Genomic DNA, 17,250 nt, shown 5'->3' with positions numbered 1-17,250 from the left:
ATAAGCAGCTTATTTTTGTTAATTATAGGCAAATGATATTTGAATATATTCGAACGCTAACTAATTATAAAACCTAATATTCAAACTCAATTTCATGGCACTTTTGACAGCCTTACAGCGCTCCCTGCCCCCGCGCCCCCAACGCTCTCCTCATCGACCCCCTGGGTTGAACCCCGTCCGCTCGCTTTATTGCGTGAATGCTCTGTGATGGCGGGTTTAGTGTGTGGCTGCTCCGCTGTGAGGCGGGTTTAGGGTGTGGCTGCTCCTCTGTGAGGCGGGTTTAATGTGTGGCTGCTCCGCTGTGAGGCGAGTTTAGGGTGTGGCTGCTCCTCTGTGAGGCGGGTTTAGTGTGTGGCTGCTCCGCTGTGAGGCGGGTTTAGGGTGTGGCTGCTCCTCTGTGAGGCGGGTTTAATGTGTGGCTGCTCCGCTGTGAGGCGAGTTTAGCGTGTGGCTGCTCCTCTGTGATGGCGGGTTTAGCGTGTGGCTGCTCCGCTGTGAGGCGGGTTTAGCGTGTGGCTGCTCCGCTGTGAGGCGGGTTTAGCGTGTGGCTGCTCCTCTGTGAGGGCGGGTTTAGCGTGTGGCTGCTCCTCTGATGACGGGTTTAGCGTGTGGCTGCTCCGCTCTGATGGCGGGTTTAGCGTGTGGCTGCTCCTCTGTGATGGGGGGTTTAGCGTGTGGCTGCTCCACTGTGATGGCGGGTTTAGCGTGTGGCTGCTCCACTGTGATGGCGGGTTTAGCGTGTGGCTGCTCCTCTGATGGCGGGTTTAGCGTGTGGCTGCTCTGCTCTGATGGCGAGTTTAGCGTGTGGCTGCTCCTCTGTGAGGGCGGGTTTAGCGTGTGGCTGCTCCTCTGATGGCGGGTTTAGCGTGTGGCTGCTCTGCTCTGATGGCGGGTTTAGCGTGTGGCTGCTCCTCTGTGATGGGGGGTTTAGCGTGTGGCTGCTCCACTCTGATGGCGGGTTTAGCATGTGGCTGCTCCGCTCTGATGGTGGGTTTAGCATGTGACTGCTCCTTTGTGATGGTGGGTTTAGTGTGGGGCTGCTCCTCTGTGATGGCGGGTTTAGCGTGTGGCTGCTCCGCTGTGATGGCGGGTTTAGCGTGTGGCTGCTCCGCTGTGATGCCGGGTTTAGCGTGTGGCTGCTCCGTTGTGAGGCTGCTCCGCTGTGATGGTGGGTTTAATGTGTGGCTGCTCCTCTGTGAGGCGGGTTTAGCGTGTGGCTGCTCCTCTGTGAGGCGGGTTTAGCGTGTGGCTGCTCCTCTGATGGCGGGTTTAGCGTGTGGCTGCTCCTCTGTGATGGCGGGTTTAGCGTGTGGCTGCTCCTCTGATGGCGGGTTTAGCGTGTGGCTGCTCCTCTGATGGCGGGTTTAGCGTGTGGCTGCTCCTCTGATGGCGGGTTTAGCGTGTGGCTGCTCCGCTCTGATGGGGGGTTTAGCGTGTGGCTTCTCCGCTGTGAGGAGGGTCTGCAGGTGTTTGGGTCGTGAAGGCTAGATCCTGCCCGAAGAAAGGTGCGGACTCAGCGGCTGCACTCCTCCTCCGCTCACGGCGCATTCGCTTTTTCTCTTTCTTTATCTGCACTCATACGAGCGACACCTTTCTCAGCCGAGCTGCTCGCTGTGCGGTCAGGTGAGCTGTCCTCAGTCAGTCTGCTCATTTATTGGTGAAATTAAAGTGATTACAGTATTGCACATATTAATAGATCGCAGGTCTCTCTGTTCTCTGATGGACTTGAAAATTCCTGCATCGCCATTTTGAGGGGGAAAGTTTGGCGTCCGACGAAGCACTGAAAAAAATGTTCTCCAAATTAAAATGGTGATAAAGGGATGCATTCCTATCATTTGCATAAGAAGGTTTATCTCAGAGGTGCAAATAGTTACACATGTAGAGCTGTCTGTACTTCTTCTGAGGTTTTTAGCCCTTGTAAATGTTTTTGAAGACAGCCCTGGCTATACAATGGCACGAGACGCGTCCTTTTGTGTGCGTGTCAACTTCAAAGAACATATCATTTCTGTTGTTGTTTAACGGGCTAAATTGGTATGCCTAGTGCAGGCACCAAGTGGCACTTCACCATTGTGTTTTCTGCGTATCTGCAGGAACACCTCCAGTAGACGGCGTCCTTTCAAGATTGTTTATGAGACATTTTTGCGCTTTCTTAATGTTATTTTGGCTCACCTAATTCAACATTATTGGTCTTTTTCTGATGCATGGTGTCATGTTATGTAACATTCTGGGTAACTACATATTAGCATAAGACTCCCTTCTGTCTCTGTATTGCACATATACATCTTTGATCAGCTGAGCAAGACTGAATAATTAAAATATGCTTCTTTTTTTTTTTTTAGCTTTCCGTTGAAAGTTATGCACTCTTGGTGTCCATGTCCGCGGTGTTGGGACTTTGGGGGGGAATCATTTATGGTCAGCTTTCCAGCTGAACTGAGAGGGCTGAAAGGAAATGCAAGGGGGGGGGGGGGGATAAAGGAGGGGGGGGGGGGTTCTTCCCCTTTGATCTTTTAGGGGAGTGAGGCGGGTGGACTGGGAGCTGGCAAACTCATTTAGGCAGTGATTGTTCAGATCATTCTGACAATCAGCCTTAGAAATGCTTGGACAAACAAAAGTTTACTGCTCCAATTGGAAAAGTCAACAGGTCCCCGTGAGTCCCGTATATAAACAATTCAACTGTCCGTTCTCAGCCCCTCTTTGATCAGTGTTTGCGTTTCAATTATTCCTTTCAGTTTGGGTGCCGCCTTACCTTTCTAAAGCCCTCGCAAGCATCATGCACACTTTTTCTTTATTTTATTTAAAGATTTTTAAAGCTTTTGTGGCTTTTTTAAAACTTAATATTTGAGAATGATTTTAAAAAAAGAAAAGAAACTATTGAATATGTAATGTTATAAAAAAGTAAAACAAAAAAAAAACTGCATCTTCTGAAGTTGAGTGGCAAGTGAACCTGATTTGTCATTAACTAGAACCATGTAAGAACATGCCATTTCTGTCTTATTTGTGTTAACGTTTGCTAATTGTTTGCTTTAGCAGATCCCCGAGCTTATGTGATGTGGATAGCAATGTCAGATTTAGTTAAGTCTCACAGCATCCCGGTTAGCTGCCCTCCAGCTGAGAGGATTGCGGCCTTTTCTCTCCCCCTGCAACACTCGTTTTCTTTGGGGCCGTGTGTGGATCTGCTCGGGTCTTGCCTTGTAAAACGGAAGCTCTGCATTGTGCCGGACGGTTGACTGAGCTGCTTGCTCACATTTGGTAGCTACAGTGCCAAGCAATAATGGACATGTGATGCTTTTAAAGTTTATTTCGCACACATGATTAATATTGTTGATAATAAATCTGATGGCGACAAGATTTGCCGCTGATGTAAAATTTGCTTATCTGAATGTTCACACGCATGCACACACACACCTACATACACACACACCTGTACACACATGCGCAGACACACAAACACACGCCTACTTACACATACGCACACACATGCACACACACAGCATATGACCACCGAGGAATTATCTGTAAGCCATGAAGCCTGTTTCAAAAGTTATGATGGATTATTTTGCTTCTCAATTAGTACTGGACCAAATGTCAAAAAGGTTTTATTTTTATTTTTGCATCTCCAAGTCTGAACGAAATGTATGTTTTACTAAAATGTCCGAATTCTGATATAGACCTGTATAGTAACGTGTAAAATGGTAATATGATGTAACCAGCTATAACAACAGCAGACCTGCAGAATCACATATACTGAATTGTTTCATAGACACTACCCCCTCTAGTGTAACTAAAGGTCTGATGTGGCATCCCATTGAATCAATCCAAGTTTGAATTTATATGTCTTGTCTGAGGAACTTAAGATCTTTGCTTTCCTGTGGATCCAAGGTTTAACCTCCTGCCGCCCAAATAGTCCATGGCTTCAGCAGGGGGTCCTGTACAACCCTAAATGGCACCCTACCCAAATTGAGAAGGTAGCTGTGTTTGTTTATCGGAGGTTCAGGCAGAGGCTCAGTAAAATGGATGAAAGTGATGAGGGCTCGGCCCCTTTGCTGGAATTGCTCTGCATTTGCATGGCTGCCCCAAAGGTGTGATTTTTCCCACAGCCGACTCGGCCCCCCCGATCGCACTGCCTCTCCCCCCCCAGATCGCTCTGCTCACCCCCCCCCCGATTGCTCAGCTCGCCCCCCCCCCCCAGATCACTCTGCTTACCCCACCCAGATCGCTCTGCTTGCCCCCCCCCGATCTCTCTGCTTGCCCCCCCTCAATCTCTCTGCTTGCCCCCCCCCAGATCGCTCTGCTTACCCCCCCCCCCAGATCACTCTGCTTGCCCCCCCCCCCCCCCCCCGATCGTTCCGCTCACTCCCCCCCCCCCCCCCCCCCTCCCCCCCCATTCCGCCCCGCTCGGAAGTTCTGTGCAGACCATGTCCACTTATTTTGTCAATGACAGAGCTGACAAAGTGGAGAAAAAGTGCCCTTACTGTCGGTCTTCACCTCTCAGAGTGTTAAGGAAATTCTTTTTTATTTAACATTTTATAAAGAATGGTAAGTTATTTTATAAAACCCCCCCCTCCCAAAATGAAAATTAAAAATATGCCAGTACAACACCGGAAACGCAAAATAAAAGATTGAGCATGGGTAATAGGGGAAACATTGATTTGTTTCTGAATTGATTTGGGAAAAGCTTTTATGGACCAAGAGAGTGAATGAAGAATTCCTTATGAACTGCTCAACCTATTGATGTAATACGGAGAAATAGTAATATTGGAAGAAACTGGAGGGGGTTGAAATGGGACAAATACTTTGTTTAGCCTTTTTTCCTTTTCAGTGGTGACACTCGAGTTTTGTTTTTTACAATGCAAACGCAACATTTCCCATTTACAGAGGTGGGTAACCCGGCTTCAATGAGTAAAAAGACTGACCATACATTTGCTCCAGCACCATGCACTAAACCAGCTGATCACAATAATTAGTTCTCCCATCATGCTGAAGAGTTATGCTAATTAGAATCAGCTGGTTTAGTGCATGGTGGTGGAGCAAATACATGGTCAGTCTTTTTACTCTTTGAAGCCGGGTTACCCACCTCTGCCCATTTATTTCGTTGTCAGCTGAACCAAAGATTTTCCGTAAACAGCAAAAGCATAAGATCAGCAGAGGATCCAAGATGACTCTACGCGCTGTGAATGAAAAAGCCAGGCCCCGATGGCATGGCGCATTACACGCCTGACTAAACTGCATGAGCGAGGTGAGGAAGGAGTTAAACCGCCCTCAGATTTAATGAATCAGATAATGTAAAAGATAGCTGCCAAATCGTGGAAACGATCAGTGCCAGGTTGCTGCACAGAAATGCCACCACAAACTCCTGCTGGGCTGCCATCTTTTCACAGAAACTGACCCTGGGGCTGGGCAGCCATCTTTCCCCACAGGCTGACCCTGGGGCTGGGAAGCCATCTTTCCCCATAGACTGACCCTGGGGCTGGGCAGCCATCTTTCCCCATAGACTGTCCCTGGGGCTGGGCATTCCATCTTTCCCCATAGACTGTCCCTGGGGCTGGGCAGCCATCTTTCCCCATAGGCTGACCCTGGGGCTGGGAAGCCATCTTTCCCCATAGACTGACCCTGGGGCTGGGCAGCCATCTTTCCCCATAGACTGTCCCTGGGCCTGGGCAGCCATCTTTCCCCACAGACTGTCCCTGGGGCTGGGCGTTCCATCTTTCCCCATAGACTGACCCTGGGGCTGGGCGTTCCATCTTTCCCCATAGGCTAACCCTGGGTGGACTACCAGCACATCACGAGACTGCCCACATGGTCGACAGTAAATAAAAAAGTATAGCAATCTTTATGAAGTGTTTGCTATGACAGATCAAACAAATCCAAAACGCAAAATGATATGACATTTCATAATGGTGCTCTCGTTCTATTCTCATTTGATAATAACAAATGATTCTGTTACGATCAGCGTGTTCTAGCAGCTGTAATAATGAGTGCTATGCCACAGCCCCAGAGAGGACTGAGCATGTGCAAACTGCTGTGTGTACAGGCACGGATGCTGAAGGAGTATTACTATATTACATTATATTATATTATATTATATTATATTATAGCCTATCATTAAAATGTGACCGGGCAATATGAGTTAATCCATTTGAAAGTGAGACTGTCATTTATTTTGACTATAATTATATTTAATATTAAGTTCAGGCATCATTCATTTATGCAGTTGTAAATATCACTGATAAAATTAGTCTTGGGTGACTTTCTCAGGAGCACAATGACATTGTCACACCTGAGATTCAAGCTTGCAATGTTCGAGATACGGACTGAGAAACATGCCTACTGTGCTGTTTTACTGTATAATGTGTCTTGTGAAAACGCTTCATGATTTGCACAAATCTGAATGTAGATGGCACCAGTCCTAGTCATGACCCCAGTCTCGCTCCCTTGAGCCCCTGGTGACCTGGATCTGTTCGCTTTGCCCTGGCCTCCACAGTCCATCCAGAACCTGTCCACAAACACATTACCCTCCCTGGAACAACAAAGCCTTTCCAATCAGATTAAGCTACAGGGTGTTAAAGGTCCGAGATTAAAGAAAAACACCTGCCTGCGTTTGCACACCAAGGACCGCTGAGAAGCAGTGGCAGCATTTTTAGCTGAAGAATAAACCAAACATGGCTGCCCTCCCCTAGGAGGAGTCCCTCTGGGACCCTGGCCAGGGACTCCATCTCTAACGCGGCTGTTTAACGGGCACCCCCCCCCCCCCCCCCGCATGTGTAGTTTTCTCGGAAGGGGGTTCGGTACACATCTGTGATTACCCGAAATTATGAGTCAGGGAAGAGGAAAGAAAACACTTTTTTTCAATGTTTTTTTTCCTCTTCATATTTCTAATGTGAGAAGAGAGGAATAAATGCATTTTCATTAAATGTTTAATTTCTGATCAAATCTGGTGCAAGGTATCAGTGGCTCAGATGTGCGTAGTTCATGTCCAGCCAGATGCCCATGCTAATGCTTGTTCTGCTGTTCGGTGCTGCAGACACAATGTCCACTCTGACCATGGAGACAGTCTGTATTCAGTCAATGCCTGCCCTTAATTTGACTCATTACACTTTTCCTTCACTAACTCCCGTAAGCTTTAGTGATAACTGAACTCCCCAAACTGTAACAACTAAAATCCTTGCTTGTTACAGTTAAGGGCAAATGTTGACTGATTCCCAGTCAGTGGCTCCCGGTGTAGAGCCTTTAGAAGCGTCTCCGGTATCAGAGCCCCCTCCCTCTCCACCCCCCCGGGATTAGTGGCTGCTCCTCCCCCTGTCCCTGCACTGACGGTCCACCATCAACAGCCTTCGATTGATTGACTGCTTCAAGAATTCACTCCACTGCTAAAACTTTATGAAGTTACTTACATAGTCCTTACTTTCTGTAACTGTACTTTCCCATTTGTACAGGACCTAGGACCCTGTAGAGTTACATTTAGTACGTTTTCATATGACCCTCTCATAGCAATGCTGGGTAATTTCTGAAGTGAGGGATCTTTGAAAAACTTTCAAGAAAAGCTGACATTCATAAAATAAATTTGTGCACCTCAATTAAACCGAGTCAAATGCTGTAATTTCCTTTGGAATATGTTTTGTGTTATTGAATGCATGTTTTCTTGTCTTTTGTCTTCTGTAAGATGTTTTCGTCATTAAAATGTATTAATGTATAATGTTAAGTATATTTTTTTTAACTTAAATTTAATTTCACGACTGTCAATTCACCATATTGCCTATTCACTTCTGAGCAGCTTTGAAGCATGTTAGACAAAAAAAAAAAACATTTAAAAATATTGGGAACCTTTAAAGTTCCTGGGGAATATATTGGTACATTGCTGGAATTCAGTATAAAAAATAAATAAGTAAAAGTGAAGTATAAAACCAGTTATTCCTACATTTCATTATTTCCTCCAGAATTGGAAGAATTTATGAACAAAATAATTCATATCCACAGTGCATTTACCCATACACATTGGAAACCAAATGTGTTAGTATGTTGAAAAAAGGCTCTGCCACATGACGAGGCCCATTCAATTGCAAATAAACCAGTAAAGCAAATCTCGGTCTCCTAATGTAAATTTATTACACATTTTTAAATAAATATCTCCATCATTAAAATTATTTTACATATCCTCGAATAAAAATATATTTATATATGTATAAAAAACAAACAAAAAGCAACAAAAACCAAGGGCTTCCTATTGGTTAAAGAATGCATTTACACCTCAAATTTACAGTTAAATCAACAGCAGGAAACCGGTGGTTATCAAAAAAGTAGCTGCCATAATAACATGTATTTAAAGCTGTGTTTGTGTGTTCGCTTCAACAATCTCATCTGTTGAGAAGACTTAACCAGAAACCATGGAGGCTGCACTGTTAGCTTCCTGTTGCTATGGCAAAGGTGCCCTTTGCGAATCTGAAACAGATTTACACAGCGCTGTCTGTCTTCAGTGCGATCTCGAAGGCTCGTTCAGTCTCCTTGAGCAGCATGTGAGGTGTGGCAAATACTCTATCAACAAACAAAACAGAGACTACAAAGTCTACGCACCACTGCACGTCAGCTCTCACGTCTGATGCTAGCATGTGCATCTCTTTCTAAAACATTTTATACAAGTCATCACTTAGAGCCTTGAGTACAAAAATAGATTTCTTTTTTTTTTTTTTTGTAGTTTTGCTTTCTGAAAAAATTATAAACAACTAAATATTAGGTATATTATTGTTCAGTACAAAACGAGTCTGTGAGGAGTCCGGCGTTAGCGTTAGCATCTGCTCTGGCTGTCAGATCTAAGGAGTCTGTGAGGAGTCGGACGTTAGCGTTAGCATCTGCTCTGGCTGCCAGATGTAAGGAGTCTGTGAGGAGTCGGGCGTTAGCGTTAGCATCTGCTCTGGCTGCCAGATGTAAGGAGTCTGTGAGGAGTCGGGCGTTAGCGTTAGCATCTGCTCCGGCTGCCAAATGTAAGGAGTCTGTGAGGAGTCGGTCGGGCGTTAGTGTCTGCTCCGGCGTTAGTGTCTGCTCCGGCGTTAGCGTCTGCTCCGGCATTAGCGTTAGCGTCTGCTCCGGCTGCCAAATGTAAGGAGTCTTTGAGGAGTCGGTCGGGCGTTAGCATCTGCTCCGGCGTTAGCGTTCGCGTCTGCTCCCGGCTGCCAGATGTAAGGAGTCTTTGAGGAGTCGGTCGGGCGTTAGCATCTGCTCCGGCGTTAGCGTTCGCGTCTGCTCCCGGCTGCCAGATGTAAGGAGTCTGTGAGGAGTCGGGCGTTAGCGTTAGAATCTGCTCCTGCATTAGCGTTCACGTCTGCTCCCGGCTGCCAGATGTAAGGAGTCTGTGAGGAGTCCAGCGTTAGCGTTAGCATCTGCTCTGGCTGTCAGATGTAAGGAGTCTGTGAGGAGTCGGGCGTTAGCGTTAGCGTCTGCTCCGGCGTTAGCGTCTGCCGTTGACGGTTGCTCCCGCCGAGGCTCAGTGCTCCCCGGAGTAGCGGGTGCGTTTAGTCCTCCGGTTGAAGGGGTAGTTGATGAAGTCGAAGGGCCGGTGCTCGGCGGCGTGCTGGCCGCGGGGCAGCCGCTTCATGAAGTGCACCTCGCGCTGGTGCTGCCGCGTCTTGGAGCCCTTCCGGGGCCTTCCGCGGCGCGTGAAGGCCATGTACCAGCCCTCGTACCGCGCGTTCTGCAGCGCCGTGTAGTTGTTCTCCAGCACGATCTCCGTGAAGATGCAGTCCTTCCCCTGTCCGTTTCTCTGTGGGGGGGGGGGCGGGGGGGATAAGCGTTAGTCTGGAGACAGGGCTGGCAAAATACACTCCTGGGGGGCCAGCGTGGGTGTGTGGGTTTTTACTCCCACAATTATCCTGTAGAACAACGGGCTAATTAGCTCTAGGCCCGTGTCAATGCACTACATCACAGTAAACATTTTATACAGGGATGCAAGAGCAGTTATCAGCTGTGGTTCATGGGCTCGTCAGTAAACGAAGCTAAAATCACAAATCTCATAAATGTGCTAATTAAATCATTAATAGCAAGTGAAATCCAGATACACGTGTGAGCTTCCTTGCCCAGTCCTGATCTATGAGGCACCGTTAAAATGCATTGATGGAAAATATCACATTCAACAGGAGAAACCCTGCGAACTGGCAGGCGTGGTTTTTAGCAAAAGAAACGTTGCCTGTAAGCGTGGAGCATGTGCTAAACACATTATGTTCAGAGATGAAGAACGAGGGAAATGCCTGCATTTTTCCCCTCAGCAAACACAAGATGCAAATCCACCCTCACAAATAAATCTTCCCTTCCAGCAAAGAGCTGTGCTGGGTCAACAATCTCGGAAGTAATGAAAAATAAAAAATTTTGATGCCCGCATTTCTTTACCTGCGCTTATGTAACGCAACAATGTACCGTACTGAAGAAACTGCAAAATGCATGGAATCTCTCAGAACCCTGGACTGGCTGCCCGTGTGAAAAGCAGAAGGCTGTTGGAAGATACAATTTCCAGGGGGACAGGGCTTGAGTATCAGCGTATTCTCCACAAAGGCATGAGCTCAGTCTGCAAATATTTCGGCAATTCGCATTGTGCAGTCACCAGCCCGTCTTCACTGGGCAATACCGGCTACGGCGACAGAAACACGTCTGTGTCGAATCCGGAAGCTTCCGTGTTTTTATATGCGACGGTTTGCAGCCAGAGTGAGCTTTCCGCTGAGAAATACCCATCTCTCCGGCGCGGTGCTTTGACACAGCGGACGTCGTTACACACGGGGTGCGATTTGGACCCTGCGGGTTCAGGAGGGCGGCCATTTTAGCAGGAGGGGAGGGGAGGGGACGGGCGGCGGTCCGGCCGCGCCGCCCAGAGAAGACCGCGAGCTCTCCCGCTCCGCCGGCCGCCAAGCGGAGCCGAGCCGCGGGCGCGAACGCGTCCCAGGCGCTTAGCAACAAACCGCGCCGTTAGAAACGACAGCAAAGCGAACGTGCGCCTGAAGCGGGAGCAGGCCGAGCAGGCTGTTCTGGGCAGCCGAAATGTCAGATAGGATAAGATCAGGGTCCCAGGCAGATGGCGCACCTGGCGGGGTGCAGGGAGGAGGGGGCGGGGCCAGCTTGCCGCCTTATTACACCGCACAGCCAGAACGGAGCTCAAATCCACGCTTGGAACGAAAGAACGGCCCGGCCAACACGACTGAGGCATCCAGCCTCACACACCCCCCCCAACATGACTGAGGCATCCAGCCTCACACACCCCCCCCAACACGACTGAGGCTGCCCAGCCTCACACCCCAGCACCCTAACCCCCCCCCCCCACACTAAGGCTGCCCAGCCTCACACCCCAGCACCCTAACCCCCCCCACACTAAGGCTGCCCAGCCTCACACACACCAGCACCCTAACCCCCCCCCCCACACACTAAGGCCGCCCAGCCTCACACACACCAGCACCCTAACCCACCCCCCCAGCCTCACACACACCAGCACCCTAACCCCACCCCCCCCCCACACTAAGGCTGCCCAGCCTCACACACACCAGCACCCTAACCCCCCCCCCCCCCCCAACCTAAAACACACGAGGCGTGGAAACACAGCTTACTGAGACGGCTAACCTGGATCCACACACGTATCGCCGTAATGAGGTATTAACGTAGCGCTTGACGTCATTTTGGATTACTGCGCTCTTTGGAAATGTCCTCTCGGGTTCAGCTCAGTCGAATGCAAACCCCGTATGAAGCCAAGCAAGGAAGGTGGTCCGTGGGCATTTAAGACTTTCATTTATTTTAGCTCTTCCCCCTTATGTGATAACTGCACTTTCCGAAATTAAGCAGAAAATGAAACACTACAACTACTACAACTAGTAGTAACTAATAATAATAATAATTAATAATAAGAAAACCCATTGAAGTGCTCACATTTCACTACTGTTTAGTTGCTTTACATAGTATTTCTTGCTGTCTGAACCATCCACATGTCCAGTGTTTGTTTCCCACACCATTTTCAATGAAAACTCAAGAAACTCCACACAGCTGCACTCATTATTTAAAAACAAATCAATGTTTACCTTGCCGATCAGTTTCCCTCTCTTGTTCATGCAGATGTAGTATCCGGTCTCTGCGCCTTTAATTCGGACGCGGCTCCCAAACGTGTCCGTTTCCACTATGAGTTTGGCTGGGGAGAAACGGAAACAGCATTTTAAACAACTGTGATAAATCAGCATGGCTGGCGATTGTCATTTCCACAGGAAACTGTACATGCTTAATTTATTTAACAGTCAATTCTGACTTAATATTCTGCAAAAATTCACACACTCGCAAAAAAAAGTGGGAGCTATTCTTCAGGTTTAGTGCAACGTTAATTTATTAAAATGTGCATCTCATGCAATCTTTAAAAACAATGAAGACAGCACCCCAAAAGGCCTATCAAACATTTCTGAATTCTGTATTCAACTCACACACAAAGAGGACATCGGAGATCAGATAGATGTAGACCGGACATAGTTGTTTGTTTTCAAAATGTATAATTTCAGTGAATTAAAAAAAAAACTGAATGAACATTCCTCCATTCTCCTCCTCTTCCTATGGTGACATCACGGCCAACAAATAAAACGCCCTTGTTGGGAGAGGTTTATGAGGAATTACTCAATTACACTCCAGATGGGGCCAAAACCATCCAAATATCCTATCAGTTTTCACTTAACTTCACTCTTGGCGAAGACCAGTTTGAAAACGCATCCAAGCATTACGTGCATTTGAAGCCTCGAGCAGCCTTCAGGACGACACTGTACATTATCGAATTAAAACGCCATCGCTTTCTGATGTTGCTTTTAGGGTTCTGGCAGAAAAGAGTCCTGCCGGCGGGATTCCGCCCCTCACGCGCAGCGCTTGGGGAAGAGTGACGGCTCCGACAGACGGGGGGCTCGGATGACTCGCTGGTGAGGAGCCCGGCCGCAAACGCTGAGTGACAGCTGAGTCGCGGCCTGTGTCTCTGGCCTGCTGTCAGCGCGAGTCCCTCAGGTGGCGCGAACGCAACGGAACCGCCGCAGACCGCGGGTCCCGGCCTGGCGCGTGCGAACTTCAACCGCGGTACTACTAAGTATAATTATTATATTTTTTAAAAATAACAGAATTGTCATGAAGCTGTGTGACGGAGATGGTGGTGACATCCACATCCTTCTCTGGACGTATCCTGGTCTTTCAGGCCATCAGAAGGATTCGGATAAAACATATCTTGATCACAGCGGTCGTTTAGGTTACACGAAATGTCCGCAGCCAAGACATTATTCCTTTCACTATTGCATTTAAACTGATGTCATAAATATTAGTTTAAAAGTGAAACGCTATTTATTGAGAAAAGCAATGCCAGCGAACACGGCAAAGATGCTGAAAAGCTGTGAAGGTCAATCGTATTGGTTTATCCTAACGATCACTCATAGAAAACTCCTAGCTCGTGAGTAGCTACTTCCAAATCCAGTATTAAAATAAATGCATTGCCATTAAGCCATTTTCTCAGTTTGTAAATTGGCTTGGATTTACTGAAAAAAATTATTCTGTTGATTAAGTGACAAAATAACACGAAATAAGAAAAGGTGTACCTAAAATGTGGGACTACTGGTTAGACATAGACATTTTTGTCCTCGCGCTGGTCAGAGGAGGAGGGAAAGTTATTCAGGAAATGTTCAGGAGGTTGAAGTATAAGATGAGTTCTAATGATTCTTCCAGACACGCGGGCCTCTCTGGAGAATCGCATTCAGAACAATCTAGAATCCATTTTGCATTTTTTGCACTCGGCAGTCTCTTCTCAACTTTACCAGCTGACGACCCGCCCTCCCCCTCTAACCCGCATACACGCGCGCATAGACACACACCGCATACAAGCGTGGTATAGGCCTACTGTGGGTGTAACTGTATTCCCGCTAATATGGACTTATCATTCACCAGACTTTTTCGCTGTTTGACTACTTCGAAAGTAATTGACACTTTTTATAATTCATTAAAAAAACAATTAATTATTTTCATGTTGTTGGCATGTAACGACTATCACCACTGATCAATTAAGGCCTTGATAATAATCTATTTTTATTTACCAGACGCGTAGGCCCGATGACGACAGGGAATAAAGACGAACTTAAAAAATTATAATAACTCTAAAGCTAACATTATGCATTAGTTTACTATAATTCATAAATATTTAACACATCAGTAGTTACTTAAGAAATAGAAAAATAAGTTGATAATCAGAAGTTTATTGAATATCTTAGGCTCTCAAAAATCACAACCCCAAAAGCACTTTTATTGTACAGTAGGCCTACACTTAACTGCGCCCCCCCCCCCCCCCCCCCCCCCCCCCCCCCCCCCCCCCCCCCCCCAAAAAGGAAAAAATCAGGAAAATACACTAATCTTACCGTGCACATCTCCGTCGTCGGCCATGGCATTGATTTTCTTGTTTCCAAGAACTTGCACGTGCTTGCCGCTCGTTCTGCTGTAAAGCTGGTAGGTTCGAATTAACCTGCGGCTCACCCGGTCCGTGACTCTACTCTGCTCGCTCACATGCTGTGTAAAATTAGGCGGGGACTGAATGGTTACCTGTCAGAAATTAAATATGACACAATCAATAAATGCAATAATTGATTCATTATTTCTTGGTCGCTAATACAATAAACACAAAATACAACGGCGCGTGAACAAATCCAATAGTACACAGAATTGAACGACTTTAAAATTGAATGAAAAAGCCCGTCTTTGCTTTAAATTGATCAATTTTATGGGATGAGTGTAAAACATATTTCGATTCGTTCTTTAGACGGTTTTTTTTTTGCAATAAGAATGTAACTGCAGTTAATACAACACCACTTTAATATCGACGATAATAATAATAAAAATACTCGGCTACATATTTTCTAAGAATAGGCAAAAAAGTGCGGAATTTAAGCGAGTGGTAGTCCATGCAGTATTGAAAGAGTGTTAGTTGTTTTAAGAGGGCAATCAATGCATCTAAAATAAATACAATTTTGCAACATAGTTGAATTTCCCATCGTGGAGGCCTTCTTTGAAACAGCTTAGGGATGAATCACTGAAAACTTGGTCTTCAGTTGAATTCCCCCATCGTATTCTTCACAGACTCGTCTACGGCACACTTCTCTCTGGTTCTGCCCTAGCATCTTCGGCACGGGGCAATATGTTCAAAATATACCTGCCAGTTTCTGACGAGCGCTGCATATGGCGGAGCGCTGTCCTTACTCAGCGTGATGTCCGTCGGGTAACGATGCTATACCCAAACTGAAAGATTTATCACCTCTCCCATTCTCCCGGTTGTATATACTTTAATGATTCTTTTTCGGGTTTCAGTCATAGGCCATAACCATAGTCTAAGTCATTTTCGATTTAGCCAGTTAATAATCTGTGACGGGTGCAAGGTAAACGGGTCTGTGCTGCTATTTGTTGGTGCTGTCCAACCATCACTTAATTGCGTACATAACAAATTGTGTATTGTTTTGTTGAAACGTTATTAAAAATGCATTCGTATATAGACATATTGCTATTAGTAGCCTGCGCCATTTTTATGAGAAAATGAGTTTCAATTTAATCGCTGGAAAGCATTTTAGAGCAAGGAAAATGACATACCTGAGCATAGTAGCAAAAAGCAAAGAAGTGGAGGAACCTGAAAAAGAAAACGGAATTCGGTTATTATTAAAAATTTTAAACAAAAAATGTAAAGGTCTACTTAAATATAACAAGGTTGAAGTTTCTGGGAAATGCACTTACAGATAGCTCAGTCTTGATGGAATCAGCCTCATTTTGATAGTGGTAAATGTCCTTCTGTCAGTTTGAGTAACCCTTTGCAGCTTTAGGCTACTGTACCAATGCAGGGAATTCTTTCAAAATCAGTTGTGGGAACGAGAGGTGTTCAACTCATTTGATTCATAGTCCCTTCTTACATCAGAAAAAAATCTTTTAAATCCCAAATGAGAAGTCAGAATTTAAATAGAAAGACGGAAACGCTGATGCGCCCAGATATTTAAAGAATGCTATCAGCACAGGCAAAATAAGTCCGTCGTGTGACGAGGATCACTCGATGTTATAAGTCCTCTCGACCAACCGGGCGAATCGTGTGATGACATAAAAATACAACTATTCTTCTTGAGAGCAAGTGTCAGTTCGGCGTCCCTCAATAATCGGCTACTTTTAAATAAAATACATTGAAGCGGACCCAGGACAACAACGATGCGCACATTTTAAACCTAGACTATTGTATTTTTGTTAAATAAAATGAGACGTCGGCAAAGAAACAGAAACACTCCCCCGTCCACAGTGATAGTTGTAGACAGATTACTGTAAATACATCTATATTAATGCACGTATTTGATTGCCAGAATATATGGTTCCCACGAGAGAAGCATCCTTTGAAGCTGACTTCTGGGCTCCTAATGATAAATTAGTTTGGACTCAGTGGATCCCCTTAAAGTCGGTCAGAAGGCGTAGAGTTCTGCATCGCGTGCGGTAATAGCCATGGGGTGATGTTGCTTCGGTGAGCTGTGGCGCGAGACTGACTTCTTTCCCCTGTCCGCCCTCTACTCGCATTGCCCGTCTCCAATGCCAACCCCCTGTTCACGTTTGTACCCCTGGTTAAAATGGTAGGATGTTCCTCAAGGAACAAGCCCCCTTTTCTTCAGAACAAAAGACACCCCCCCTGCCCATTTGATATATACCTCCACCTGGGGAAAAAGTAAACACTAGCGGGAAAACAGGAGGGGCTAACCCGAAACGCAATGACGCTTCTTTATAAAACGAAGTAAGAAGAGGCTGTACGCTATGTGTGATCACACGGTAAAAGCTAATGCACAGAAATGACTACATCTGTCCTAAGGATGTTTTGTTATATAACTGGCTCTGGGAGTCGAAGGGGGGAATAAAATATTGTCTTCCTGTTCAGCTCCTCAATAATAGCAACACTCGGAATGCAATTTAATACAAGTGATCAATAAATTGTTTTGGACGTCCATCTGAGCACCATTTCGACATTAACGAGTTTCAGACATGTTCTAATTTCATTCAGAGTATTTCCCAAAAACACATGTAAAAATAAATTTAATTGTGTTACCAATCCGTATACAGGGGCGCGAGCTTGTAAATGCTCTATGCGCCTTGGAAATATCAGATTTGTGTATTGGTGACGAAAAGTGCCAGACATATTAAAAGGATTACAGACGATTAGCGACTTTAAAACAACTCCCTCTTGTCTTTGCCCACCCAAGAATGACACATTGGCCTCTG

The 17,250-nt window shown here is 46.2% G+C and overlaps 1 protein-coding gene across 2 annotated transcripts; it reads right to left on the bottom strand.

Moving 5' to 3' along the window:
* Window positions 1–9,364: 9,364 nt before the first annotated feature.
* fgf8a (fibroblast growth factor 8a) lies at window positions 9,365–16,690 on the bottom strand. 2 transcript variants are annotated; one of them, XM_035399666.1, is made up of 5 exons: window positions 15,742–16,690; window positions 15,601–15,637; window positions 14,382–14,562; window positions 12,042–12,148; window positions 9,365–9,751 (listed from the first exon to the last, which is right to left on the bottom strand). In XM_035399666.1, exons 1-5 carry the CDS (start codon window positions 15,771–15,773, stop codon window positions 9,476–9,478), a joined length of 633 nt encoding a protein of 210 aa, XP_035255557.1. In that variant the 5' UTR covers window positions 15,774–16,690; the 3' UTR covers window positions 9,365–9,475. The 2 variants fall into 2 exon arrangements, with proteins under 2 accessions (XP_035255557.1, XP_035255559.1); XM_035399668.1 differs by lacking the exons at window positions 15,601–15,637; window positions 15,742–16,690 and adding an exon at window positions 14,984–15,416.
* Between the last annotated feature and the right edge of the window lie 560 nt (window positions 16,691–17,250).

The sequence above is a fragment of the Anguilla anguilla genome, chromosome 18 (genome assembly GCF_013347855.1).
Source record: "Anguilla anguilla isolate fAngAng1 chromosome 18, fAngAng1.pri, whole genome shotgun sequence".
In the NCBI taxonomy this organism is placed as follows: Eukaryota; Metazoa; Chordata; class Actinopteri; order Anguilliformes; family Anguillidae; genus Anguilla; species Anguilla anguilla.
The sequence above is the reverse complement of the archived record's forward strand: the minus strand, read 5'-3'. Positions and strand labels throughout refer to the sequence as shown.

Excerpts from the sequence above, each read along its gene's own strand:
- fgf8a (XM_035399666.1), bottom strand. The coding sequence starts at position 15,773 with ATGAGGCTGATTCCATCAAGACTGAGCTATCT. Across the intron at positions 14,563-15,600 it reads CTTTTTGCTACTATGCTCAG|GTAACCATTCAGTCCCCGCC; the intron begins GTATGTCATTTT and ends AATTTCTGACAG. Across the intron at positions 9,752-12,041 it reads GAGGGAAACTGATCGGCAAG|AGAAACGGACAGGGGAAGGA; the intron begins GTAAACATTGAT and ends CCCCCCCCACAG.